The 27751-nt window shown below is 46.4% G+C and overlaps 2 protein-coding genes across 3 annotated transcripts in view; one reads left to right on the top strand and one right to left on the bottom strand.

The window, feature by feature from the left end:
• The window catches only part of DBN1 (drebrin 1), a 50067-nt gene extending 38712 nt beyond the window's left edge, over positions 1–11355 (top strand). Inside the window, 9 exon segments of the mRNA XM_087955070.1 lie at positions 2914–2977; positions 3232–3291; positions 3824–3935; positions 5756–5804; positions 5806–5894; positions 7409–7543; positions 7702–8444; positions 9125–9227; positions 10342–11355. Of these exon segments, the coding sequence (XP_087811196.1) occupies positions 2914–2977; positions 3232–3291; positions 3824–3935; positions 5756–5804; positions 5806–5894; positions 7409–7543; positions 7702–8444; positions 9125–9227; positions 10342–10412 (1426 nt within the window). The 3' untranslated portion in view covers positions 10413–11355.
• Positions 11356–11831: 476 nt separating this feature from the next.
• Positions 11832–21765, bottom strand: PRR7 (proline rich 7, synaptic). Of its 2 annotated transcripts, XM_087955071.1 has the most exons (4): positions 21496–21765; positions 15686–15730; positions 13174–14173; positions 11832–12573 (listed from the first exon to the last, which is right to left on the bottom strand). In XM_087955071.1, exons 3-4 carry the CDS (start codon positions 13490–13492, stop codon positions 12185–12187), a joined length of 708 nt encoding a protein of 235 aa, XP_087811197.1. In that variant the 5' UTR covers positions 13493–14173; positions 15686–15730; positions 21496–21765; the 3' UTR covers positions 11832–12184. The 2 variants fall into 2 exon arrangements, with proteins under 2 accessions (XP_087811197.1, XP_026529169.1); XM_026673384.2 differs by lacking the exon at positions 15686–15730 and having other exon boundaries at positions 13174–14153.
• Between the last annotated feature and the right edge of the window lie 5986 nt (positions 21766–27751).

Here is a 27751-nt window from a genome sequence, read left to right as displayed (position 1 = left end):
CTACTTATATAGAACTCATTGCTAAACCCTGCCAGCAGAAAACATACCTTCCCAACAGGGATGAGCTATTAGACTCAACTTGCATAGGTTGTTAGATAACTGATCAATGAAGAGGCTAGTGATCTCAAGAAATATTTCCAGTTTTCTTCTTGAGCAGTGTTTCTCACCCTTGACAACTTTAAGATGGGTGGACCAATTCTTGCAAAGAATTGTGGCTGGGAAATTCTGGAAGTTGAAATCCACATTTTTAAAAAGTTGTTAAGCTAGCAATGCCACTTCACAGTGCTTTGCGGCCCTCTCTAAGTGGTTTACAGAATCAGCCTATTGCCCCCAACAATCTGGGCTCTCATTTTACCGACCTCAGAAGGATGGAAGGTTGAATTGACCTTGAGCCTGGTGAGAATTGAACCCCTGGCACTCAGCAGAATTAGCTTGCAATACTACATTCTAACCACTGTACCACCACGGGACGCGGTGATTGTGAAACATTGTTCTAATTAAGATACCTAAATAAGGTATGACTTTACAAAATTATATCTGAATGTTTATCAAGCTGGCTGAGCTAATTTGAGTTAGGGGAGAGGTTCTATCATTTGGCTTATTCTTTATATGAGAAGTGTCTTTTTTTATTATGCTAGCAGTCATTATTTACAAAGATGATTCATGCAGTGCTTCTGTTTGCCGTTGATTCCTATGTTTAAGGTAGCCTCTCTGTCAACAAATGAGAGAGAAGGAATGTTAAAAAGAGATCACTTTTGCACCTTCTGCTTAATTTTTGCAGTGGGAGGCAGACAACAGGAACCGTCTACCAAAAAACCCTATAGGGGTTTGTGGTTTTGAATATAGTTACCTAAGAAATTATACACATTCCATAACTTCCCAGAATTAAAAGAGACCATTTTTTGCCTCTCTTTAGAGCAGGTCTCCAACCTTGGCAACTTTAAGACTTGTGGACTTCAACTCCCAGAGCTCAGCGCAAGCTCAACTCTGGGAGTTGAAGTCCACAAGTCTTAAAGTTGCCAAGGTTGGAGACCCCTGCTTTAGAGGTTCTTATCTACTTGCAAAAATGGCATTTCTAATCACTCAATGCCAAAAAAACCTGCAAACTTCAGCTCTGTAGGTCTTACTTCAAAGTAGCTGTGCTTATGGTCAGTTAAAACTTAAAGTACCAGCAGCAAATAAGTTTATGATTACATGGATGAAAGTCAAGGAATTTTAATGGAGGTAGTTTGACTGCAACCCAGATGTATTCCAGAGGATGACCTTCATAGAGATACTTGACTTAGAACCATTGTTTAACCATCTGATGTTAGAACAGCACTGAAAAATGACTTGCTTTCTTCACACCTAGGACAGTTGCACCTGCATTTCCATGGTCACTTCATTGGTCACATATTTACACATATTTGTGATGGTCATCTGTGACCTTTGCAGCTGGCTTCCAACAAGCAAAATCAGTGAGGGAAGCCAGATTTGCTTAACAGCTGTATGATTCACTTAATGAGTACAATGATTTGCCTAACAACTGTGGCAAAAGTTGTAAAATCGAGCACAAGCAAAATCAGCGAGGGAAGCCAGATTTGCTTAACAGCTGTATGATTCACTTAATGACTACAATCATTTGCCTAACAACTGTGGCAAAAGTTGTAAAATCGAGCACAAGTCCCTTAAAAATACCTTGCTTAGCAACAGATATTCTGGTCCCAATTGTGATCGTAACTCAAGGACCATCTGTAGCTTATTACAGATAAATATATCTAAGAGCCGCGGTGGCGCAGTGGTTAGAATGCAATATTGCAGGCTAATTCTGCCCACTGCCAGCAGTTCAATCCTGACCAGTTCAAGATTGACTCAGCCTTCCATCCTTCTGAGGTCGGTAAAATAAGGACCCAGCTTGTTGGGGGGCAATATGCTGGCTCTGTAAACTGCTTAGAGAGCATAAATCACTATGGAGAGGTATATAAGTCTAAATACTATTGCTATATCTGAAGGCTTAGGAAGAATTAAATTAAAAGAATAATACGTCATCATTTGTAGGAAATAGTGAAGACTGGCTAACTTTCAAGCCGTCATCAGGATACAAAATCAAACAATAAACATGAAACATGCTTTTCAAAAAACAAAGTAATAGCCTGAGTTATAAAATGTAATACTGTACACAGAAACAACATTAAGATAAACAACAATTTTAAAGGAAGGTATTAAGGTAGGTTGAGAATTGAAATATGATGTTTTTGCAAAACAATTTGTCCAGAACTAAACCTAGAATATAATAGAATATAATAATGGCAGCAATTTTTTTTCACTTTGGACCCTTCAAGGTAAAATGGATGTGAGCAATCCACAGGTGAAAGGATGTTTATAATTTCTAAGCTCTGAGTAAGAGTCTGTATAATTTTCTGCTGAATTCTGGCAGGAACTTAAACATTTTTATAAACCAACTACCCTCAGAGTTTCCACAATTTTTTTTTGGGGGGGGGAAATGGGCTGGAAATTTCTCCATCCACTTTGGTGATGACATCATTATGATCGCCATTGTCCCCTTTAATTCTTGCTGCCAAATAAATTATTACATTTGTGCCTCCTCCCTCAGCTGCAAAGGGGTTATTGCCAGAAAACAGAGATGCAAAGCCAGTTTTAGAATGGACTTCCACTTTCAGCAATGAAAGATATAAGACAAATGAAAACATTTGGACCTCTTAATGAACACTGAACGAAGACACAGTAACAGGTTTGATTTAAACAAAAACAAAAAATATCCCAGAGCATGAAATGCTCTCCGTGGTCTCTGGATGGATGTGAATACTGAATTGTGGACATCAGATTTAATGTTAGGAAACTCAAACAGCCTGTCACCTCTGCCTAGGGTTCTTGAGTCCGTGTCGCAAACGTCCATCTTTCTTTTACCACTAGGCGAAAGCAGCAGAGCCTGGAAGCAGAAGAGGCCAAGCAGCGATTGAAGGAGCAATCCATCTTTGTAAGTGAAGCTTCAGGAGCTGGGTGGAAGTTGCCCAGTTGTGCAGCCGGCTCCCCACACAGGATCTTGGCAGGAGGAAGAATGGATCGCCAAAGGCTGGCTGGGGACTTTGGGGACTGATTCTGCAGCCAGGGAGAGGGCGTTTTTTCCCCAAGGGCTCTCCCTTGCTCCAGCTTAACGCTAGGTCAGGGCATAAGTAGGGCTTTTTGGTGTGCTTGAGGTGCCCTGGGGCTGACGCTGACCTCTCTCCCTAGGGGGAGCAGGAGGACGATGAAGACAGGCAGCAGCCCAAAAAGTCTGAGTCGGAGGTGGAGGTGAGTGCGGCCCCGGGGCACAGCATGCATTGTCTAGGCAAAAGACTCCCATTGCGCCCTGCTAGGGTACTGCTGCATGAGGTTGTGGCATTGTGTGCAAAGGTTCAGCAGGGAAAGGTAGGATTCAGTTTTGATGGCCGTGATCTAGTTGGAGTTTTGTGCGTCGATGAGTGGAGTCTGTGCTTAAGCAGCAGGGTTGGGCCTGAGTTTTATCTTGGGGGAATCAACGTGTGTGCGTGCGCGTGCGTGTTCTTTGCTTTGTATTCATCTCGCTGGAAGCCAGTTCCGTTGTGCTGTTGCTCTTGATGTCACTCTGTGCCATTGTTCCTGCTGGAGGGGCATGGGGGGGCCCATTGCATATGCGTGGCACGTGTGTCTCCTTTTGTCACTCTTGACCTGGCGGCTGCATGGAAAGGATGAGGGCAGAGAGTTCAGTCTGTATTTAAGGCAGCGGGGAGACGAAGAAAAAAGTAAGGGCTGTGCCGTGCTTGACCCTTGTCTCTCTCTCCCCCTCCCCCTCCCTTCCTGGTAGGAGGCAGCTGCCATTATTGCTCAGCGGCCTGAGAACCCTCGGGAGTTCTTCCGGCAGCAAGAACGAGTGGCTTCGGCCAGCTCCGAAACACCCTCACCCTTCAACAGAACAGGTAGGGCGCTTTCGAGGTCTCCTGCTCTGCAAAGAGGAGGCAAAAATGCAACCGTGGCGGTTCGAGAGGGACATAACCCTACGTGGCCATGCGGGTTTTGGGGGGGAGGTTTATTGTCAACACTTGGGTGGTCTTTGCATTGGGAAGTGAGAAAGTGCACTTTGATGTTTAAAACACATGGCATGTCCAGAGACCATGGCGACTTCTGACACCGGGAGAATCTAGGCAGAGAACGATTGTGGCAGCAAAAGACAAGGCTGGGTGGTGGTTGTTTTTTTACATATAGGCAAGCACCTTAAGCACCTTATATAATCTAACTTAAAAAGGGGGGGTGCCATCTAACACAAAGAGAAGGACACCATTCCATTTAGCATATGAACAGGTTTTGAAAGTCAGACTCACACGGAATATGACTGAATCCAGTTATTCCATAGAATTTGATATGTAGGTGCATTTTGAAATTTGGAATGCGTACAGGCATAGGCCTCCATTCCTAACCAGAGTGACCCCAGAATGACAAACTTAAGTGTTTGACATCACAATACAGCATTATATTCACCAAATGTACAAGGGGAGGAGTTTATATCATGATGTCACAGCATGTTTTTTTTTTTTAACCTACTTGCTCAGTTTCTCCTCTCCAGAGAGGCACTACATATTAATGTTGCAAAGCATTTGCACTTCCGGTCATGGATAGTACGGGAAGCGTGATGAGGGATGAAAATCGTTGCTTTATTTATTCTAATATTTCAATACTGTTCCTCCTATCACCGGACTCCAGGTGGTCCCAAAACAATAATATATAAGATCCAATAAAATCCGAGCTCATGTCACTATCCTTGCACAATGAAAATCAAATTGTTTAGCAAACTATTCAGAAGGCACTTAAGGTTCGAATGATCAAATAAAATAATCCTTGTCGCTTCCTGGAAAGAGTGGGGGGGGCATCTTGGCTTCTGGGAGAATTAGTTTTTCATAGTGTGACGGGAGAGGCGGTGGGGTGTGTGCGAAGGCTGTAATTGGATAAGAAGTGCAGGGCCAGCAGAGAGTATCCTTTCCCACTGACTAGCAAGTAAGATTTGCTGCTTAGGACACAGATGCCGTCTTTGAGAGATGGAGCTAAAGTGAAGGGTTTGCTTTTTTTTAAATGAAGTCAGATTGATGAGCTGGGATGGCCAATAGACTTAATGCATGTTACAATCTCCTGAGCTGCTTCTGCAAGGAATGGGAGGTAGGCAGCTCAGGGCAGCCATTGTTAGTCTACTGATCCTTTGCTACACCTCTACCGTGACTTATTCTGTCTCCTTTTGGGTTGATCCCAAGAGCTGGCTAACCGCTTCTGTCCCTACCCGCAGTAAGTCAAAAGCCGTACTTTCTGAAATCTTCTGCATTATGCCTTACGTTGTGGACCTCCATATTGTCTATTTGGTTGCTCTCTGGGGACTCAGATATAGTTACTTCAAGTGGAAATTCATTTCCCATCACTACTGACATCTCCTGCCTCTTGGCTCTCTCTTTTCTTCCCTCGACCTTCCTGCATAGCTGCTCAAGCCCTTCACGCTGATCTGTCTTGGCCCTCCCGTTCCATAGTCCCCAACTGTGCTTCCCATTTCCTCCTGCACTGGCCCTGGCAGTGTCCTCTCATTCTCTTTGGCTTCTCAGGGACTTGCCTTCTTTCCCTGCTCTCTGGCCCTGGACTTGAGTACGGCCCGCCCAGTGGCAGGAGACGGGGGTGGGTAATGGAGTGGGCTGCTGGACGGAAGACTGACTGTTCTCTTCTGCTTTCTTTGTCTTCGTCCGTCTGTCTGTCTTTCTCTCAGCAGGTCGTCTGCACTGTCCTTTCATAAAGACACCTGACAGTGGGCCGCCCTTCTTCCTCTTCCTCTTCCTCCCCTCCACGGACTCCCTTCCCCTATATCACTTGCCACCGCACACCAAACCTCTCTTCCTTCTTCCCATGTAGGTAGCCAGGTCTCGGCTGGGCTTTGGGAAGTTGGTTTGCAGAGGTGGCTTCTAAAAGGGGCCTCAGATGCTTTTTTTCCCTTATTTTTGCCCTGTTCCATCTCATCTCGCCTCTGAAAGCAGGAACCAGGAGCCTGTCACTGTGCAGGAAGTACCCATCACAGACTGGCTCACGAAAGCTCAGGGATTGGCTCTTCTTTTGGCATCCTCCTTGTGGGCTAGCTGCATGCATCATCATCATCATCAAACTATAGCCACCCCCCCCCCATGGATTTATTTATTGACACCGTTTCTGTTCTGCCACAATTTCAGGGACTTTTCAGCGGCTCACATAAAGTATGAAAGCGAACATAACAACCGTTGCAATTAAAAACAATAAGACAATCTCACCAACACTATAAAGAGTTTTTTAAAAAAACGAGATGTCTTGACAGAATCAGGGAAAGGCTCCCCGGAGCAACTTGGCATTTAAAAGCTTCTATAACGTTAGCAAGGAGGGGCTGGGGGAGGTGCTACCCTGGTCAAAACCCGCAGGGTTGTTTCACAGCATCGCATTGTTGCAGAAAAGCAGCGCCTCCTCGCTTCAGATGAAAGCAACGGTGCTGGGAAGAGTGAGGTCTTGAACGAGGTTTCCACAGTAACAATCGTCAGAGAGTTTCTCCGTTCATGTGCCCTCCCTCCCCATTAACGCAATCTTGGGTTGCTCCAGGAAAACTCCTACATCCAACCATTGGTTTCCCAGGCCGAAGTACTAACACCCCCTGGGGCAACCCCAGTTTTAAGCTTTTGAAGTAAATTTCATTTGCTGGAAGCTAAAGCACGGGCGGCAGCATTTAACAACACAGCATTTTGGGGATGGAGGGGAGGAGGATCTCTGTATAGGTTGTGTTGGCAGGGAAAAGCCAAGGGGTAGCACTCCTGGGTTAATTGGCTGCCCGCGTGTGGTTTGGGGACCCTGAGAATCTGGCACAACGGTCTTCTCCTATGGCTTGCTGTGGGCTGTGCTTCCGAAAGCAGCTGAAAGATGGATGGATATAGCCTGTTATTTTAAAAACGTCATCTGGCAGCAGGGAAACCTGCAGCTGTAGCCTTGCATTCCCTCGAGTCAGGCCCTTCTCTATTGTTCTGTGATTCCAGAGCGCCTTCTGCTTTTTGTCAACCTGGCCCCATCAAAAGCAGGAAATGTAAGGGGGAGGGGGGGCTTACACCGCTTCACTTTCCAGCATGTTTGTCAGCGAAAAGAAAAGGAGGACAGCCTTGCCCTGTAATACTGTTCTAGGAGGAAGAGAAAGAGAGAGATTACGGGGAGGACCCTGGGTTTCTATGCTCGGCTATGAAATCATGTATTTTTTTTTTTTTTTTGGAGATGGGGTTAGGTCGTATAGCTCTTTTGGTTTCAAGTGAAGGTGCCACATCTTTTTCCGTATGCACTTGGGGGGCCCTGCGCCTCAGGGACTTGTGGCTTTTGCCTTGTCCGCTCCCTCTTGAGTGCCTATGTGGCTCATTCACAGGCAGCCAGACGGAAACACACAGAAAGGCCTCTGCCTCTGCTAGTAGCCCCTGTGACTCCAGTACGGCTTCCACGCCAGTGGGTGAGCAGATTGAGCGTGCCCTGGATGAGGTGACGCAACAGGATGCTTTAAAAGGTAGGCCCTGCTCCTGTCTCCACAGTCAGTGTTGTCTCTGTTCCCCAGACAAATTAGCAGGATGTTGGTTATCGTTGCATTCTGTCCAGTTCGTGGAGGCCCCGGCCCTCTGCCGCCCTCCAAACACCACCACCCCTCTTGCTTCCTCCCTCTTGCAGACTCCTCCAGCCCGAGCAGTGAAGAGACAGGCATGGCATCTGCTACAAACTGGGCTCCCCCCAGTGAAGAACAACCAGTGGAGAAAGCAGAAGAGCCTCCTGGGGCTACAGCCTGGCAAGGCCCCGACTGGACAGAACCACAGCCAAGTGGGACTGGCCCCGTTGAAGACATGGTGCTCCCAGAGTCCAAAGAAGAGCCTCTCTTCCCAGTAGCCCCGCCTCCCAAAGAAGAGCCTCAGTTCCCAGCAGCCCCAGTCTCTGTGCAGAGCGAGGAGGCTTTGGATCTGGGGGAGGCCTTTGGTTTTTCACAACCGCCTGCGCCTCCCTCTGAGAACATTCTTGACCTGTGGCAGAACGACAGCACCGCTGTGGAACCCAACCCTCCGGATGCCTGGGAGCTCCAGCAGGGTGGACCTCCCACTCCAGCCCCATGGGATCTTCGCGACGGGCCTCCCATGCCTGCCCCCATGCTGGTCGAGGTGGATGTCCCTCCAGGGGCACCAGAGCCCCCGTCTTCTGCAGGCCTTCCTGAAGATAACCTCTTGAACTTCAATGACCTGCCGGAGCCCCCAGCAACTTTCTGTGATGCGGATCAGGATGAGGAGCCAGCCAGCATGATTGCTGTTGAAGGGCTACATCAGATGACGCTCAGCTACCAGCATGCCCTGCAGGAGGCCTCTGGGGTGCACCAGGAGCCCCAACTGCTCACCAATGGGGAGACTGCCCAAAAGGAAAGCACGCAGGTAAGGCTGACGAGGCTCCAAAGCAAATTTTGCAATCCCCATGCCGGCCTTTGGAAGCAGAACAAAGCTTGCATGTGGTGCTACTATAGCACGGCTTCCCGTGGCACACTTTCACAGGCAGGATTAGCTGAAAGAAATTTGAGTGGCTTATGAGGGTTGAGAAGCATGGTGACGACCCAGCTGTTGTCTTAACTTATGGTGTAAACCAGGCTGTCATATCATTCCAGAGGTATGATTGAGAAGCATAGAATGATAGACAAAGAAAACTAGTGGGTTTTGTTAGTTTGGGTTTAAATTTATCATTTTCTCTGAACTTGAAGTATTTGCTAACCTTGCTACTGGAGAAGTGATATCTAGAGTTTCCTTTACTGTAAATGAACGAAAAGATGGATGAATTCCTATGCAGTTTTAAACAGTGTTTGTTCCATTCATGTGGATTAATTAATTTTTAGTGATTTTTTTTTTTTACAACACTTTTGTACAATGAGAGTTGTGAAAAGACGGGCCTTCCCTTATTTTCAAATGTGTGTTAATGAATAGCAACCTTTTGTGCAAATTGTAATGATGTGGAACAGGCAAGCACAGATGATGGATGCTATTCGGTATTCATAAAGCAGGAATAGACACCGTGAGCATCTTTCAAAGGAGAGCACGTGCAACAATTTGATTTTCTCTTCCAGACCAGCGAGGGCTACTTTAGCCAATCACAAGATGAAGATTTTAACCAATCAGAAGAACTCTCTGCTAAAGCTCCTCCTCCAGTGTTCTACAATAAGCCCCCAGGTAGGCTCTGATATTTATAGGTGGGCTTAGATAAATCCATTCCATTTTAAAAAAAACAAGAAATTAATTTAAATGGGAGAAATATAAAATTCTGCATTTGATAGAAAAAAAACGTAAGGTACAAATATAAACTCTAGTAGACCTTGCTTGGCAGTGGTACCTATGAAACGAATCTGAGTGTCTTTGTCAACCACAAGTTAAGCATGAGCCACCAGCGTGAAACGCTGGAAATTTTAAAGAAGAGATTGGACAACCATTTGTCTGAAATGGTATAGGGTTTCCTGCCTAAGCAGGGGGTTGGACTAGAAGACCTCCAAGGTCCCTTCCAACTCTGCTGGATAAACAGCTATCCTGAGTTGAACTAATGGGAAGAACGTAGAATCTAGATTGGTGTTTTTTTCAAGCTTGGCAATGTTAAGATGCGTGGATTTCAACTCCCAGAATTTCCCAGCCAGCATGGGGTAAAAGTACAAGGCTGAGGCTAGAGATAAGGAAAATTCCTGCCTGTAGGAGCTGTCAGCCTGAGAACAGGCTGCAGCCTGAGGTAATGAGTTCTCTCTTGGTTGAGGTAGAGGTCAGTTCCCAAATATGCTTTAGTTTATCTAGTTTGAACTAGATAACCCCTGTGGACCTTTACAGCTCTGTGATTCCAAGAGTGGCCAATTGTGAGGGCAATATAAACAGATGCACGTAGGCCTTGCAATGGTCGTCTTGTCCTCATAGACAGGGAACGTCTGAACAAAGTTAGGCCAGACATGGAAACAGGATTTCATGTGACTGGGGACTCTGGGAATGCTGTCCTATCGTGTGGATCATGGTTCCTTCATTCAAGCAGGACCACCGCTGTCCTTCAGGCTTCCCCAGCGACGGAGGGGATGAAGAGGTGAATCTGGTGGATGCATCTCCCTTGCAGCTGCTCAGTCAGACATTCTTAATGCCTGAACACACTTTAACCTTCTGTCGAGGCATAAAATGGGCTCCCCTCGGGATTCCTGAAATAGAAGCGTTAGCGATTTCCTTGGAGAAGGCAAAAACAGCCAACCCTGCTTGGAGCTAATCTTTTGTTTTTGTTTGTTTGTTTGTTTGTTTCTTCTTCTTCTTTCTCTTCCCTCAGAGATTGACATCACCTGTTGGGATGCTGACCCAGTGCCAGAAGAGGAGGAGAGCTTTGGGGGCAGTGTTTAAGGCTGACTCTCAGGCCAAACTCCTCAACCCTGCACCTAGCAAGTCCAGTGTCTGCAAGCCTGGAGCAGCCGCAGTGAGGGCCTGGTGCCCCCTTGCTCCATATTGTAGCCCTGCGGTCCATGGCCTCAGATTGTACCCCGGCCAGATAGAAAAATCTGGGAGGGGGGGGTAACTTTTTCCAGTGCGCGCTCTTTCTCTCTCTCTCTCTCTCTCTCTCTCTCTCTTTCTCTTTTTCTAATGGTGTCAAATAGGAAATGTGTAAATCTGCCTGGTCCCCTCTTTGTTGGTAGCTTCCCTGCAGACCCCTTTTCCTGTTGCCTTCGCCCATGGGGATTTTTCAGATCCCCCCTGTCCCAATGCCATTTATGCCATTTGGGTTGATCTCTTGGGATGGGGGTGAGGTGTGCTGCTCTTGGGGGAGGGCGGGAGGGCCTTTCCTCCACTCAGGCTCTGCCAAGAGAGTTTTGAGTATTTTGCACGAATCTAAAAATAAAATATGGCAATAAAATGGCCCTGTGTGGGCAAGGCACTGGCTTCCATCTCTTCCCTTCTCCACTTGGTCCCCAGAGGCCTTGTTCCCAGGGAAGCAGAAGCCCTGCCCATTCTGGGTTCCAGCAAACCTTAGCAGCGAGAGACGTTCCTTCCCCCACAGCTCAGCTCAGCTCCGCTCCGCGGCCGTCTGTCTTGAGAGCGAGCCTGTTCCAGGCCCTTCTCCTCGGGTCTTTTTATTTGCCCTGAGAGCCTGGGACAAGGGGACACTCTGGATGGGGCACCCTTCTCCTTTCTCTTTCTTCTTTCCTCGTCCATTCCATGCTTCGTTTCCTTTCCCTCCCGTACAGTAATTGTTTTTTTTTTTTTTTGGAAAGCACAAATTCTGTAACAGCAATGTGCTTATGTATGTTAATAAATAAATTGATTCCAAGCAGGGCAGCTGGCTTTGAAATCCAGGATGACTTTATTGAAAAAAGGGGGTGGGGAGAAGTGTGGGGGGCAATTGCTGAAGAACTGCAAGTCGGCTGAGTTCTACAGGAAACCATTGAGAACAAATCTATTGTTTGTTTTTAGTTCTGGTGGCATCCTTTTCTCTGCTACCATAAATGGTTAGAAATGTACTTTATAAAAAGTGTTGGGGAGGGAGGATTGTGCAATTTTTAAAATTTATGTGGGCCAGCAAGCATTTATGTGGTAAGGGAGCACGGAGGAATGGTGGTAAACATCTGTCCAATGAGGGTAAAGAAGGCACCACTAGGGGGCGCTGGTAGTAAAGGAATGCTGCCCTGGAACAGGCTGTCCCAATGGCTGCTGTGTCTTTTTGGGTGGGCTTGCTTCAACTTTGTGCCACTGTACATGTGGGATTGCTTTAAAGGGAAAAACCACATCCGCCTTTCTTGTGCACAGACTCAAGCAGCCAGTACCAGGTTTGTAATAAATCAGGTTCCACAAACTTTATTGTTGTCAAAATGTAACAAACAAAAGATCGTTTTAACAAAGTTTAGGCCAAGCCAGTTTAGGCCAACCCCTTACAGTCAGCACCAACAGAGCCAGTAGTGGGCCCAGAGAAAGGGAAGTGGGTGAGATGGGGAGACCAGCCCCGATCTCGCCCTGGCCAAAGAGGTCAGTTGCAATGGGGATCTTTGCGCTTGTGAAGACTGCGGCCCAGGCATGTCTGGAAGGCTTGCACTACGGGGCCTGGTGGCCCCCACAGGCCAAGGGAAGAGGCTGCTCAGATCCATGCAGCAACCAGCGTCCCTCATAGGTTGCAATGTGGCACGCTACACTGCCGTAGTCCTGCCAAACAAAGGCATTGAGACGGGCAGATGCCAGGGCCTGGGCTCGTAGCTGTCTCTGGTGCTGAGTTCAGAGTCTGTCCAGCTTGGGAAGAGATGCTGTGAGTGCTCAGACTCCAAGTAGAGGTTGGTGCAGGTGGGACCCTGCCCGGCTGAGCTTGGCAGGTGGAGGGCTGAGCCGTAGCCCCGGTCCAGGAAAAGGGGCTTATAGCTGGGCGGCTGCTCCTGCTTCTCTGGCTGCTCGTGGCTCAGGAAGGGGGCGTTGATCTTGCGATATAAGCCACGCGTGTCTGTCAGGACTTCGCTGTATGGGGGTGGCGGCTCAGCCATCAGCACTGCTTCCTCGTAGCAAGGAGGCTTAGATGGGTCTGGTTCTGCAAGCAAAAGGATCGCAGCCATTTGAGTGGAAGCAACAGTTGCATTGGTAACAACACTCCCACAATGCCCACTGACTGAGATTCCAGCCCTAAGCTCTCTCTCTCTCTAGCAATACTGGATGAAGTAGGAACAATGGCCGGAGGAAGATTTCCCCCTCCTTTCCTTCAACTTTCTTACAGCCAGGTCCTCTTATATCTGAGGTGCTGGGGGAGGATTAGGAATTCCCTATCCACCTTTCCTCTTCAAGAAGCATCTTCACACATAGGGCATCATGACACTGATAGAACCCTTTGAACTATCTTGAGAGTCCCTCCCATTCTGTAAGAAAGGAACTGAAATTAGGCGGAATATGGAAGACTAACCCTTTGAAGACTTAACATCTCTCAACTACAAAAGACAAGTATGGCTAACTTACGGGGTTTTAAGCCAGCAGCATAAAACCCGTGTATTGCATCGACTGAGGATTACATGCCTTCAAGTCAGTGTCAGCTCTTCCTGGTCTCCCACTGAAACTGGCAAGCCACACACCACCCCCCCGCTCTTCACCCCTTAAGAAGCAGCCACAAGTCATCACAAGGGCCTCTTTTGGCTCTTACCATGCCTACAGCTCCAAGGCCTCGGGGGTGGGAGGTGTTGAGGGTGGTGGGGCTCAATGCGGAGTCGGTGGGGCACAGGAATGCCTGGTGGGCTTCTGATATAACCTCCCCCGTAGGCAGGGCTCCCATAGCCCTCATAATGCAAGGGCTCCATTTCCAATGTGCGCAGGTGCTGCTCCCGCAGCCGCTCCTCCTGTCTCCGTTTCATGCGGCGTCGCAGGTAGCTGCAGAAGCAACATAGCAACACAATGAGCCCCCAGATAAGCCAAAAGCCAGCAAAGCAGGTGAGGAAGGTGTAGGTGCCGTGGGACATCACCATCTTTACTCCGGGAATTAGGGTAGGGCCTCAGAGATTTCTCTTGACAGGCTCTGAATTTAAAGTCCTTCTCAGATTCCAGCTTGGAGGGGGATGAAGGAGATCCCACTTTCTCCCACCTCTTCTGCAAAGAGGCAAGGAAAGCTTTACTTCTGCGGGCGAAATCGTCTCTGCCTTCCTTGCAACCTATTCATGCCGATGGGGCCATAAGTGCCCCTCAGTCCCCCTGGCCTGCACTACGGCACAAATTGGAAATCCAAGTGCTCCTGTTGGCCCTACTTCAGTCTGGAATGGTGCTGGTGGGAGCCGATGTCTGCGTGCTGCCACACTTTCAGTCAACAGTCTTCGGTAAGCCCTTGGCAGTTCCAGCCATGGAAACGGTTCTCTTCAGATGCGAAGATGAACTCTTGAGCCTTTCACAAACAAGAAGTAGAAGAAGTAGAAGAAGAAGAAGAAGGAGTTCTTGCCCCTAAAGGAGCCCGATGGAGGAAAGGAGAATGCTGGGAAAGTTCGCGGACACGACCTTTGCTCTTTTCTTCAACTGCCCAAGTTCTTGGATACTTGGGTTGGCATGACCAGTAACACCAGCACCCAGCCCAACTTCTTCCCATTGCTAGGTTAGGGCTTTGGGGAACCGATGGCAGTGCTGATGGGAACGCTTTCTCTGTAAACAGACAGACAATGCTGGTCAGTGTAAGAGAGATAGGCAAGTTTTACATTTGCAGAGCCTCTATTAGATTTGCTACCACTTTCCTAGTGAGCAATTCAGCATAAGCTCACAGAAGGAAGCCCAACTGTGCCAGGGTCCAAGCACCCACTTTCCCAAAACAAGAATATATTACAGCAGGGGCCACATTCTGCAGTTACTGTATGTGGTTTTCTTGATTCTGGATTATTCTAGTGTGTGAATTCATCTGCTGCACATCATTTACAACAAACATACTGTAGAGCATTGTGTGAACCCAACCACTGCAGTTTATTCAAACAATAAGTTAAAACCATGTATTTTCTGCATTTTCAAGCAGATACGGGGAAGAATGGAAAGCTGCTTGCTCAATTGAACAGAGGCACTTAATTCAGTCACTGTCTTCCTCACCTAAAGCAGCCCTAGGAAGTTAAGTCAGCCTTGCTCAAATCCGCAACCCAATTCTATGCTGACACTATATGCCCATTGTCATCTGTGTTCACACAAGAGTCTTCGATAGCTTGGGGTCTTCCACCCGGGTCCCACTGCTATAACTAATTGCACCAAGATGATGAGTATCAAGGAGAATGTGAGCTAAACTCTCTGGCACGCAAGGACCCAGGTTGAGAAAAGGGGCTTCAAAAAATTATGAAACTATCTACATTTCTATGGGCGAAGCTATGAGCTTTTTATGAGCACGAAAATGCTGCCTCACCTCTCCTGACGGCATTGGCAGCCAGCTCCTTTGCTCACCAACAACCTTCTACCCACACACTTCACAGCTTCACCCTCAAAGCCTGGCTGCCACATGGTATGTAAGCCTAAATTGCCAAGATTTATTCAGTGTACTATTCCTACACCCAAGTGGGAATATTAGTGCTATTTGTGGCTTGGTAACAAAGGCGTTAAAAAGGATTTGGACACTTTCATTAGGAAGAACCCCCACAAGTGTTAGCATTGCCATTCAGCTCGTGTTCTTTTCCTTCTTGTCCTGAGAACTGCTCAGAACTGAGCTGTTATACTTCCAGCCAAATATACATATTTTTAAAGAATATTTTGGAAAAAGACATTCTCAGCCCATATTTTCAGCAGCACATGTGAAGTGCGAATAGAAGATTTCTCTAGCACTTCTTCAGGGGACAACCTACTGGCTTTTCGTGGTCTGATGAAAACAGTGCTACCCTAGGACTTGGTCTAGTGTGGGATGAATGACATGACCAGGTGTCCTGAAAATCATACTCAAAGGATGCTCATTAGCAGTTTTGCATCAACAGGAGGAAAATATCAAGTCGAATGCCACAAGGGTTAATCACTTCAACATGTTTCTTCATTACTTGGAGGAGGTAAAGGAAATGCTTATTAAATTTACAGGGAATTAAATTAAGAGGGAAAACAAAAATCCTAGAATTTTTGTACTGTAGGTTAAAGAAAGTCAAATAGACTGGAAAGTCAAAGAATGGAATTTAATGAAGACAAATGAAAAGTTACCTCTTAGGAAGTAGGAATCAAACACATGGGTGGTGTCAAATGGGCAATTCCTAACATGGCAATAGGCCCTGTGAAAAAATACTTTAGAGTAATAATTGACTGAGGAAGAGTCAGTATTCTTAAGAAGGTACAACAAAAGGCAAATGAAGTTTTAGGTTGCAAAAACAGATGTACAGTTTCCATATTTTAAGAAGTAAAAATTCCACTTTGCTCTGCATTTATCAAACCCCATCTCAAGTAATAAATGTCTCATGTTTGGGGCATCACATTTTAAGAAGGTTTCAGACAAAGTAGAACAGGTTTAGCAAAAGGCAATAAAGATGAAAAAGGGAGCAGAAATGATGGCCTATGATAAGACTGAAGGAACTGAGTCTTGACAGAAGGCAGGAGGTAGGTTATGGTAGCAGTCTTCAAATATCTGAAAGAACATCATTCAGCGGTTCACAACCTATTCATTATTACTCCAGAGTGCAGTACTTGGCATAAAGGATTAAGATACAAGAAGACATATTCCAATTTATGGAATTTTCCAATGATAGGGAAAACTTCAAAGAAGTAAGAAGAGTTCAATAGTGGTAACCAGTTACCAAGGGATCTTTCCAAAAGAGGTTAAGCAGTAGTGCATGGGAATGCTTTAATTGGGACTCTTGCACTGAGCAAAGGACTGAACATTATGATCTAAATGGACCCTTTCAACTCTATAATTTTAGTTTTAGAATCTCTCAGGCACATGCTTCTTCACTGTTTTCCTAACTAGCACCCTCTAGATCAGGGGTGTCAAACTGGATTTATTTGAGGGTCGGATCAGCATGTACTTCTCCTCTGTGGGTTGGCCATGGGGGAGAGACAGGATCCTGTCAGCCAAAATGGGGGGGGGATGAGTGTGCCCCTCTGTGCCACATTTTGGCCAGAAAGTGCTGCAGGAGGCCATCTGGGCCAAAAACGGGCCACGGGTGTGTGTGTGTGTGTGTGTGTGTTTGCATGCACTCCTCCCGCTCCATTTTGGCTGCTTGAGGCACCGTGGGCTGCCCTTTGCTATTTCCAGGCTGGTCCCAGAGGCCAGATTTAAGGACCCCACAGGCCAAATCTGGCCTGCGGGCCTTGAGTTGACACCCCCGCTCTAGATGTATTAATACTACAAGTGATAGGATGCCTTTCAATATTTTTATAGGCACAACGTTTACTACAGAATTAGGTGATCATCTCATCTTAAAACTGTATTACATGGTTTAATAATGCAAACCAATAGCACAATTAAGTGCATAAATTTTGAAAATGCCCTTATGTGAGAGCTGTTTATATAATAGCTTTTGACAGCTTAAAAAAACCTAAGCCAATTAAAAATTAATACTACCAAATTCAATTACAAAAATTGATTAAAGCCTTTGCAGAAATTCTACCTGTGTGGAAACCTCTTTCAGGTTAAAATCAGCTCTACCTCTGTTGAAGTCCACAGTCTACCTGTGGGCGGGGTTAGAAACAAATGCATGTGAAGTTCTGACTCCAAGGCTTTGGAGCTAGACAGAAGGGGATAAAATTTGGAAAGTGCCCAAAGATCCACATTGGGAAGTTAATCCAAGATCTCACACAATCTTTAGGCCATACTTTCCCTATTTGAGACAATCCAACAAATTCTAAAAATAGATCCAAATAGATTTTCTACTTGTTGATAAGCTATAAAAATCCAGAAAGATTCTGAATGCCAATCCATCCAAATTTTTGTATCTACAAAAGTCAAAAGGATGACTATAGAACATCCATAAGCAAAACTGAATGCAATGCGTTCTGGAGGCGTATTGCAAAAAAAAAAAAAAAATCTAGCTTCTTCTGCCTCTTTAATCACAGTTACATGGAAGCATTAAAAAGATCAATCATATCAAAAGAGAACTATTTCCTTACCCCAAACTTTATTACCACTGAGGTTAAACTACTGCATCCCCAAATCTTCAGAACCCAAATTAATCCACAAACTAGAAAATGCGAACTGCCTCCAGTATGTCATTTTTGTCTACTGTACTTCATTCTTGCCTATGTCCCCATGGCTCACAAACACAATTTTAAATTGATTAATCAAGATTTCAGAAATTAAAGTGCAGTTTGTGATGAGCAATTTAAGAACAGCTTCACTAATTCGGACCTCTCCAAATATATTGGGATAGCATCTTCTAGAATTCCCTACCAACACACTTAATGTTTTTACATTTTAAGCAGATCACAAAACAGTTTCTTTCCCAGCAAATTCTTAAATGTCAACATTTCTTGGACTTAAACAGTATCTTGTATCATTCTATATTCTGCTAACTATGATTCTCCAATGGTTAGTTTCAACATGTTATTTTCATTTTTACAATGCACTGGAGCAAAGTATTAAACTTTCATCTTGCCTTCAGCAAATGTTACTGCCCAATAACATTTAACTAGTCAAGACAGCAAATAGAATTGGATAGATAGGTAGAGAACAGATGGACAAACATTCCTGTTTTATACAGCAGATGTGCAGCAAATTGAACATTTTGATGTTCTTTGTCAAAAACTCTGAATTGTTAAAATAAGCCTCACTCTTTGCTTTTATCTTATCTAAATCTTGGTTTGGCATACTGCTCTGGTTACCACGGTTTTGGGGAAAAGTATAGAGCTTCAATCACATCCTAAGTACACAATGTCAAGAACTGAAACAAAGACGAGATGTTAATATCAGAAAAAACTTCTTTCTGTGACCATATTCGATCTTTATAAAAAGTTAAAGACCTTACAGTATAAGATTGTTTTGAACATTCTCCTCTAGTATATGAGGTCAGGACAATCCCAATTAAAACAGACTAGAAGAACATAAAATATACAGGCACAGATAGGGGAGAAAATATGGTGTGACACTGTAATTGTATCATAGGCATCATTGAAAAAGTACAGTGACAAATTGGAACAAGTCCAGAGGAGGCTAAAGGTCTGAAAACAAAGCCCAATAGAGAACAGTAGGTTTGGAATACGTTTAGCCTACAGAAGAAGAGACATGTGTGAGAAGATATGACAACAATACACAACTACCTGAGGAGTTGAAAGACTGTACTTATTGTCTAATGCTCCAAAGGACAGAACCAATGGGTTAAAACTACTGGGAGCCATATCAGGCTAGACATCAGGAAGAATTGTGTATGAACTGTCAGTCAGTGGAACAGGCTGCCACATGAACTGTGGAATTCTCCTTCATGGAAGGCCTTGAAATACATGCTGAGTGGTCATGTGTCTAATAGATCTTGCACTCAGAAGGGCATTGATTTAATTGGCCTTTGTAGTATCTTCCACACAAAAATTGCAATTAGAGATGCCATAAATCGTTGGTCACTGTAGGATAAAAGATTTGGTGAATTTTTAGTGGACTCAGGATTATGCTATGATAATTCTATGGGTGCATAAATAAGGCAGTTGTGCATGATGTCATGAGCATGGAAGCTTTTCCAAAACAATGCCAGCTGCTTTTATACTGAATTTGGGAGTTCAGAAAAGTAGCAGAAATATTGCTGCCAACAGAAAAGGCTAGAAAAGCTAAATTTAACTGATATTTAGATACAGTAGTACATATTATAAAACGCATGTTAATTCTTCAGGTATACGGTTTTTTTAAAACCAGTCTGTTATTAACGTTCTGTGTTGTGTGTGAGAAAAAGAAACTAACAGGATTTGTGCAAAACCAAGAATTCAGTACCTCTCCTTGTACCCACTCCTAAATAAAGGGGACGCCTGTACTAGGCGCTGCAGATTCCAGCACCAAATCATGACCATAAATGTCAATGCTTTAGCTACATTTTGGCACAGGTTTTTCCTCAGCATGAATCTGGCCTAATGCAAGGCTGGTATCAATGGGAAGCAATAGAACATGGCTGTGGCTGGTGGGGGGAGTTAAAAGCAATGCATCAAAAGCCTGGTCTACCTGAATATCTATGCCTCAAAACACAGATGGCTTAGGGAGAGATAAGACCACCATCAATCCAGCCAGAACAGAGGCTTCTGACCTACAGCTGGAACTTCTGGTGGCTCTTGATAAGGGAACTTCCTTTCTTCTCCTTTGTGTGCCCGCTTGACTCTTTAGCTTCTGACATAGGATCAGACTGGAATGCTGGTTTTGGAGATAAAAGTGCCTTACAGCTCATTTCTGGGCTGCCTTAATGCAGTTATCTTGAATCCTCAATCCCTGCTCCAGATTCTTCTTGTGGCTTACTCTCACATATTAGCTTTGTTCATCCAAGCCTGTCTTTCTAACCGTGCTTGTGTACAAGCGAGGAAATTAGATTTTTTTCCTGGATTTGGGAGTGGGGAGTAAAGGATAGATTTGTGGACATCTAGACAAGACGGGGAACTAACTACCCCTCACTCTTACTTCAGAGACTAGCGGAGAATAATTTAAATTATCCTTTCTAAGACCTGCAATGGTGGTGAAATCCTTGCCTTGGATTTGGCAAGGATTCAGACTCAGGCTAAAAACTCAGCAGAAAGATGCTGTTTTTCAACCTCGCCACTGTCGCATACATAGACAATTAAAGTCTCCTACAAGTCAGGCTTGATTCCCAGTGACTTCAGGGAGACAACCACGTAGGCATCATGTACAGGATTGATTTAAGAACTAAGTCATGCTGCCTGAGAAGGAAAGGAGCCAAACCTCATTCCTGGATCCGTTCCCTCAATTATGTAGTAGTGCAGCCCTGGAAGTGAAAGGTGTTTGCACACAGAGGCGTTTTTCTCTCTCTTTCATTACTTTCCATACACCTGGAGTCAGCCCAGAACAAATGAGCCCATAACAAAAGCTAAACCTGGAATGGCAGGTTGAGCCGAAAAAGACTACATGCTATTTTAAGAGGAATTAAAGATCCATAGCTTGGTATGGATACTGTATACAGAAATGGGTCTTGGTGAAAGAAGCGTGAGGGTTGAGAAGAGCCAGGCCCCTCACTGTGGTTAATCTCTCCTAGTAAAAAAGGGATACAATGGGCATTCTCCTCCCCCAACCCCAATTCCCCAAACATCTTTTCTACTAACTTTGAGCTCTCCTAAACACAGCATTTGGATAATCATGACTGGAGAAGATACAGCTAGGAAAACCTCTTGGCCTCCATTCAGAGAAGGCAACTGGGTGTAAGGAAGGCTCCTCCACCTCCCGCCTGCATTTCCACCAACCCTCCTGATCCGTGATGCATAGAGACCAGCTCTTCGAATAGTGGCTCAGTTTACTGTTGTGCCGGTGTCACCCACGCTTTAAAGCCTCCCCTCCGCCACCTCTTAGCTGCCCGAGACACACCGATCCTAGACTTCTTGCGCCCCGAAGAAGCCACATTTGCGCGTACACCCGCCCCCCCCCCCACACACGCGCAACACACACACACGAAACGCAGAGCCGAAGCGCGCGCTCCCACAAGCAAGCGAGAACGCGCCAAGCTTCTCTCTGCTGCCTCCCCTCCCCGTTGAGTTCCTCCCCCATATATTGCCGGTCGCCACCTGGCAAGTCCATTGCCAGCCACGGGAAAGGGATGCCACGTTCCCAGGCCGTGCCAAGCTCCCAGGTGCCCAAACACCAGGAGGCGACGAATCTCTAATCCCAGATGATGGTCCCAGTCGCCTGACTCCGGGTGGGAGGTTGGTTGGGGGGGAGAGAGAGAGGCAGGACAAACGCTCCTAAAGGCTGACACGTTTAAGGTGCACCGGCACGTGAAGAGCGGAGGGCAGCCTCGGGGAAGGGTGGGGGGACAAGAGGAGGGAGCGGGGGCGCAGAGCCCTAGGAGGACGGACCCCGCCGCGCTTCCACCACCTTTCCCGTACGGAACAAGGTCTTTCTCCTCCTCACCGTTTCTTCCAGCGCCGAAATCAGGGATCGCTCGCAGGAGCCCCATACCTGGACGGCGGCGGCGCAGCCATCCCTCCCCCGCAACCCCAGCCTTCGGTCCAGCGCGGCGGGCGCGCAACCTAGCAGGAGATCAGGTAGCGCGGGGGGCCGGCCCGCTGGCCCGCTCTCGCCTTGCCCATGTGGGCCGCCGCCGCTGCCGCCGCAGCCTCCACGCGGGCGGCGCCGGTCTCTCTCTTTGTCCTCTGCGCCGCGAGCGCTCACGCGTCTCTCTTTCTTTCTCTGGCTCCTGCCTAGCTCGCTCCCTGCCAGCCCCGCCCACTGGCTCCACCCTCGGCCGCCGCCGCCGCCGACGGCAGTTTCCAGTCAATTCCTGCCCAGTTCGGAGGGCTTGCGGGGCTTTCCTGGGAAGTGATCCCCCCCCACCAACCACCTTTGGTAGAGAGCGGCGGGCGAGGCGTCGAACCGAGCGATCCACCTGGAAGACACCGCCCCCCCCACACACACACACACCAGCCCTCGCCGCCACGGCGCGATCCCGGGAGGCTCCTGATCGGAGTTTCCTGCCTAAATCCGCTTGGCTCCCTGAGGATCGTTTTCCACACACCCCGATCCGGGCGGGCCTCTCGTTTAGTCAACGTCACGAATGTGGCCTCCCTTGACACTGGGTAGCACGCCAGGGCAGCGGGGAAAGGGTGGGGATGGTGGGGGGGGGGGGCGCCACGGCGGAAAAGGCCTCCGGCGACAATCCACGTGGCTCGATTTCAGCCCCCACAAAGAAATCCGGGCCCGCTTTCCCTCCCCGTTTTCCGAGCCGAGAATCGTGCCTGGAATGGAGGTCTTGATTCATAGCCGCCTTTTCTCCCCCCCACCCCCCGCCTTCCTCCGCCCCTCCAGCTCCGCCACCCTACACACAGACGCAGAATGAGAGCTATTCCTAGACTCTTGTGTCGCTAAATAGATGAAAGCTGGATGGAGGCGTGGGGAGGGGGGAAGCGCTGGAGCTGTGGGGAAGCCCTGTCACCTGAACGGGCATGGCCTCCGGATGAGCCTGCCAGGCATTAGGCTGGTGATCGCGAACTCTTGAGAGTCTCAGACGGAGGGAAATGATCCTGCCGTAGTTGTAGGTATTGCGATCCTTAAGGAAACCAAGACAGCCCCTTCCATGCACAAGCAAGCTCTGGAGAATCTCTTACCTGTGCTAAAACACAAGCACACAACCGAGAAAAAGTCACCTACACACCCACTTGCCCAAACTGTCCGATAAAGTCCAGCTCTGATTAGTGATCACACAACACTGACCAGGACAGAGATTATTTTCCAGGAGAAAAAGAAGATACAAGGAGGAGGTTGGCTGAAACCCTCTGTGGTCGCATGGCACCCAGCGTATGTTGTTAATGATTCCATTTGCTGCTTTGTCATTTGAAAAGCCTTCAGCAACTACCTTTGTGCTACCTGAAGCAGGTATTTCCTAAAGAACTATGAAAGGTGTGGTACTCTTTGTCTCCTTAAAATGGTGTTAAGATCAGTCCCCAGCCACTAAACCTAGTAAAGCCATATTATGCATTCCCTCCCTTTACCAGTTTTCCTTTCAGTGAATCCCAGTGCAAAAGTTGCCTATCAAAGACAGAATCACTGTAGCAATGGAGCTGCTCTGAAAATGGAAAGGCAGTCCTTAGTCTGGCTTTCCCGCCCTTCCCCTTCAGAGTAGAACAAATAAGGTGTATCTGCCTCACCTGCCTTAGGATGTGCAACAGTTTGGCCTTTATCCAAGGGTATAAATAAGGTGGAACCAGGCAGACTGTAGAGTAAGTACAGGTAGTCCTTGTTTAGTGGCTGTTCACAGTTATGATGGTGATAAAAAAAAAAAGCAAATTTATGGCCAACCCTCACATTTCCAACCTTCACCAGCCTGTAAAACAAAGGAAAGCTGTTGTAAGATCATAAATGCAGTGGTGATTTCACTTAGAGACCACTTCGTTTAATGACTGAGTAAAGAAAGACTAACCTGTAAATGCTTTGAACGGCTTGGTAGCTGCTGGTTGTGGCTCATGAGAGTTGTAATGAACATACTTAGAAGGCCCCAATATATGTAGGGGAGGGTGTGTTAGCCCCTAAAAGACCTCCTTCCTTGGGTGATGCCCTTCCATTGTGATACCCTGAGGAATTGGCCACCCTATGGTTTTATGGCAGGGTGGAGGGAGGAGCCTGTGGCTTCCTCCCCCCCACCCCCACCTATATATTCTCAGCAGAGCTGACAGCTGCCATTCCTGACTGCCGAGAAGGAAGAGATTCCTTCTCTGGAATGGCAGTGCTGCCTGCAGGCCTCTCTGTGCTGCTGCCATGGCAACAGAGCCCGAAGAAACATACAAAACCACCCCTCAGTAGTTGCTATTGAAAAGTGTCGTGCTTGCTTGGCAAAGCCTTGGAAAGCGAAGCTATCATGGGCCTGTCAAGGAGATTTAAGAGGGCAGATTATTTTACACCTCAGTACAAGGCAGTTATGAAGCAAAAGCATCGGGGCCTGGAGGAAAGGACAGTGAAGGCCTTTTGAAGGAGTAACAACCACTTGAAGACCAAGAACAGCCAGGCTGCCTGTAACATTTGACTGCTTCCCTGCTACAGTAAATAGCCTTGTGAGAGCTGACCAATGTCTTCATGAGTGTGGATGATGCACATTGTGCCAAGCTACCACACACTTCTAGGCAGGAGCTATACCAATTTGTTAGCCTGAGGGTCCTGGATTTCACCCCCCAGAAGAAATGGAGTTCAGGGCCCAGCTGATCTGTCGCTGAAGATCTGTAACTCCACTGGCATTCCTTGACAGTGGGACTCCCTCATATTGATACAGCAACTAAAGTCCCCAACTGCATCTCTGCCCAGTGGTCTTCCTAACCTCCTGTCTCCCTCTTCGTGCTTGCCTGCATCCTCTTTCTGTTGACACTGGCCCAGCTGCTGCCCCGTGCAACATCCCTCTTGTTTCTCATGTGTTAATGACACGGCTGTTTCCTGACTTGCATCGAAAATATTATTAAAAGTTTCCACTTTTTGTGTTGGAAAGGTAGAGGTCAGCCAATCAGTGATGTTGCCAATGAATGTTTTGAAAAAGCACAGGTCTAGCTGGTTCTTTATGAATCTTTGGAACTAGCCAGTTCTGGGGATGACTTCCTTTGCCAAATTCAGCCTTCCCAGCAGTAGGAATGGCAACTGTGCAACATATGCTTAGGGATGCACGTGGGGAGCCAAATGAAAGAAGAGGGCATACATTCATTCTCCTGTGCCTTCCGATTCATTGGGTAACAGTGCTGACCTATGCCACCTTTGTCATAGGCTCCTTTGGTGAATGGGCTGCCTAAGAATCTCAAAAGCCTCATGCAGCATGGGACAGAGCATACAGTTCCTTGTCGTGAGTCAGCTCCTTTGTGTTGTGGGTATTGCCCTCTGTGGAATGCGACCCAGAATAGCGCTTCCTCTGTGTGGGTAGGAACTGAGACTTACTCAGCACTAATCACAAAACACATTATTTTCTTACTGGAATAGCCACTTGTGGATTCCCATTTTTGAGCAAAAAGTGACTTGCTCCTAGATGACTTTAGCCTTTTTTTAAAAAAAAAAAATCATATCACTGATAACACTTCAGAAATGCTTACAACATCCAGTAACACAAAACAGCCCAGGGTAACAAAAAATATGTACGTGAGAAGTTCTCTACAGTGTCAGCTACTGGAGAGAAAAAAGCATCACATCACCCTTTGAGAAATCCGTCTTTGGGCCCAGTGTTTTCTCCTACTGATTCATGCTTCCCTTCAGATGATGTGGGGGCAGAAGTCTCCTGTCATACTTGAAGCACTTGTGCCTTTGTATACCACTGCTTGTTTTGCACGAGCAGCAAAGCTGATGGTACTTTGAATGGGAGGCCACCCGGACCTGATTACGATTAAAAAACAACAACAAACGCACCCCAGGTCTTCACTTCTACCTGCCTTGTTCCTGCTGAACGGATAGGGGAAGGGAAAATTGGACTAAGATGCAGGGAGGGAGGTAGCAAGTTGAATCTAGATTTTTCTCAAATTGACCGCAGGGCCAATGAAATGATTGGGGCAAGTCTAAGTTCTGTTGATTCGGTTGGTCTACCCTACCCTCAGCATAATTTAAGCCTGGACCTACCCAAGACACTACACCATTTTGAATTGGGCTTGTGGAGCTCTGCTTAGCACTGCAGCGCTTTTGACTGCAACTTTCTCCTGCTTTTTTTTAAAAAAAAAATCAGCTTTGCTGCTGGAGACAGGTTAACTGCGTAAACCAAAGCTAGAACTGAGAAAAAGGGAGGGAGGATCCAAGAAAAAGTGCTGCTATCAGCCATGTGTGCTGTGCAGGATGAAAAGTGTATCCTAGCAACAGCTGAGAGCATCGCTTTCCCTGGCAAAGGAACCTCCTACAGCTCGTCCCAGGAAAGCAACACATCAGGTTGTTGCAGCGACACAAGGGTAGTACAGCCAAGGTCCAAACAGAAGTCAGAGGGAAGAGAACATCATTTGAGATACCATGAAATGACAATTATTTCCAGCATTTGGACATAGTTGACAATAACACATTGTTCGGTTGTAGAATCGGCACATCTTCATTTTAATCATCTGAATCGTGACTTCAGTACTTGACCTCATTCCAAGCATGACAATAGAGAAAGTGACTATTCGGCAGTCTCCTGCACAATGGTTGAACCTATCATAGGTTATCTTCTAGCCAAGCACCGGAAGGTAACATTCTCCAAGTGGGCGGGGGGCCCTCTCCACAGGCACCCTTTGAATTTATAGTGGGGGCCCTCTCACTTCGTAACAGTCCATCCTGATCCGGAGGTGGGGCAGCATTTCTTCCCATCGCGTTTATGGAAAATCACAATGGCTCTAAAAATATAGCAAAACGCTTTTGACACATTTGGCACATTCATTCTGGAAGCAGCTTGTTTCAAACTCAATTGTCCAGCATCCTGTTCACTTCGTTTTTGTACCTTCCCAGGAATAGAAAGCGATTTGGAGAGTACCACAACCATATTGTTTCAGTGATGAGCTATCAACCAAGATGAGGGAACCTACAGGCTCCCCACCATCGCTTTAACCCAGAGTATGCACATATTACATGCATACCTGCTGATTAACATTTCTCTTTTTTCCATTCCCTTTGGCTTAAGTCCCTTCTACTCCGAGTGTAGAAATCTGTACATTCCCAGAGCTGCCATCGTTACTATTTCGTACTGTAACCGAGATGAGAGTTTATGTTCACACATTAATTATTGTTCATGGTCTGTATAGGTCAACGCCCCCAATCTTTTGGGCACCAGGGACTTGTTCCCTGGAGAGAGGTTTTTCCCCCCGGACTGGAGGGGGCTTGGTTTCATGTGCTGCCTGCATCCCACAGATGGGGCTTTGCTTGTTTGCGCAGGCCAGTTGGGGACCCCTAATATAGGTGAATTAGGTAGTGCCTACAGTGACAAGGGCCCATCCATGTTCAAAAAAATAAAAATCAAATTAAAAAGAAAAGGGGATGGGGGTCATTAATTGCATGTTCACCCATGTCTTGAACCAAAATTCAAGAAATATTAAATATTAGTTGTTACAAGTTCAGAACTAAACATCAGTAACAAATATGATCATATATTGATATCATATACTGTATATCCAACAGATATATGACAATAAAGCCTAGGGAGAATTATTTATTGGGATAACACAGTTTAGTTCTAGTTCTTTGTTTTCCTCAGTTGGCATCAGTTAAATTAATTAGAGCTGATTTCCTGTAGAATTATAAGTTAGTAGCTAACATAGAATCTGTTGTTTGTAGATTCCTTGCTGGATACTTTGCATTTTTATGGGTACACTTGGTTAACTATCTTCTGTATTGTTTCTCAATATCCTTTGAAATCTCCTGAGCAGGTATTTCTTTGAGTGTCACTGTGCTTTTCAAGCTGAGAAAGAAGATACGGAAAACCGTTTTCCATGGTGATAACTGCTGCCTATAAAGACCCATTTTGGTCAGTTCACTAAGCTAATGTAAACTATTTATCAGCAAGGCACTTAGATGACTGGCCCACCGCAATGTTTGCAAGAACTTTTACCAGTGATAGGCTTTCTGATCCTAGCATCCCTTCACTGAGAATTGTTTGTAATTTATAACTTGGTTTGTATTAGTTGCCACAACAGTCCTACAGCTGAGAGATGAGATTCTGTTAGACTGAGAAACGACTGGCCGGCTAGGGTATCCT

The sequence above is a fragment of the Notechis scutatus genome, chromosome 2 (genome assembly GCF_049901735.1).
Source record: "Notechis scutatus isolate UNSWTSFEM ecotype Mainland chromosome 2, rNotScu1.2, whole genome shotgun sequence".
Classification (NCBI taxonomy): Eukaryota; Metazoa; Chordata; class Lepidosauria; order Squamata; family Elapidae; genus Notechis; species Notechis scutatus.
Note: the sequence above shows the minus strand (reverse complement) of the source record. Positions and strands in the feature narration are given on the sequence as shown.

Bases quoted from the DNA above. Each gene is read 5' to 3' on its own strand.
- PRR7 (XM_087955071.1), bottom strand. From the start codon at position 13,492: ATGGTGATGTCCCACGGCACCTACACCTTCCTCACCTGCTTTGCTGGC. The intron at 12,574-13,173 runs GTAAGAGCCAAA...TTTTGCTTGCAG, and splicing joins GCCTTGGAGCTGTAGGCATG to AACCAGACCCATCTAAGCCT.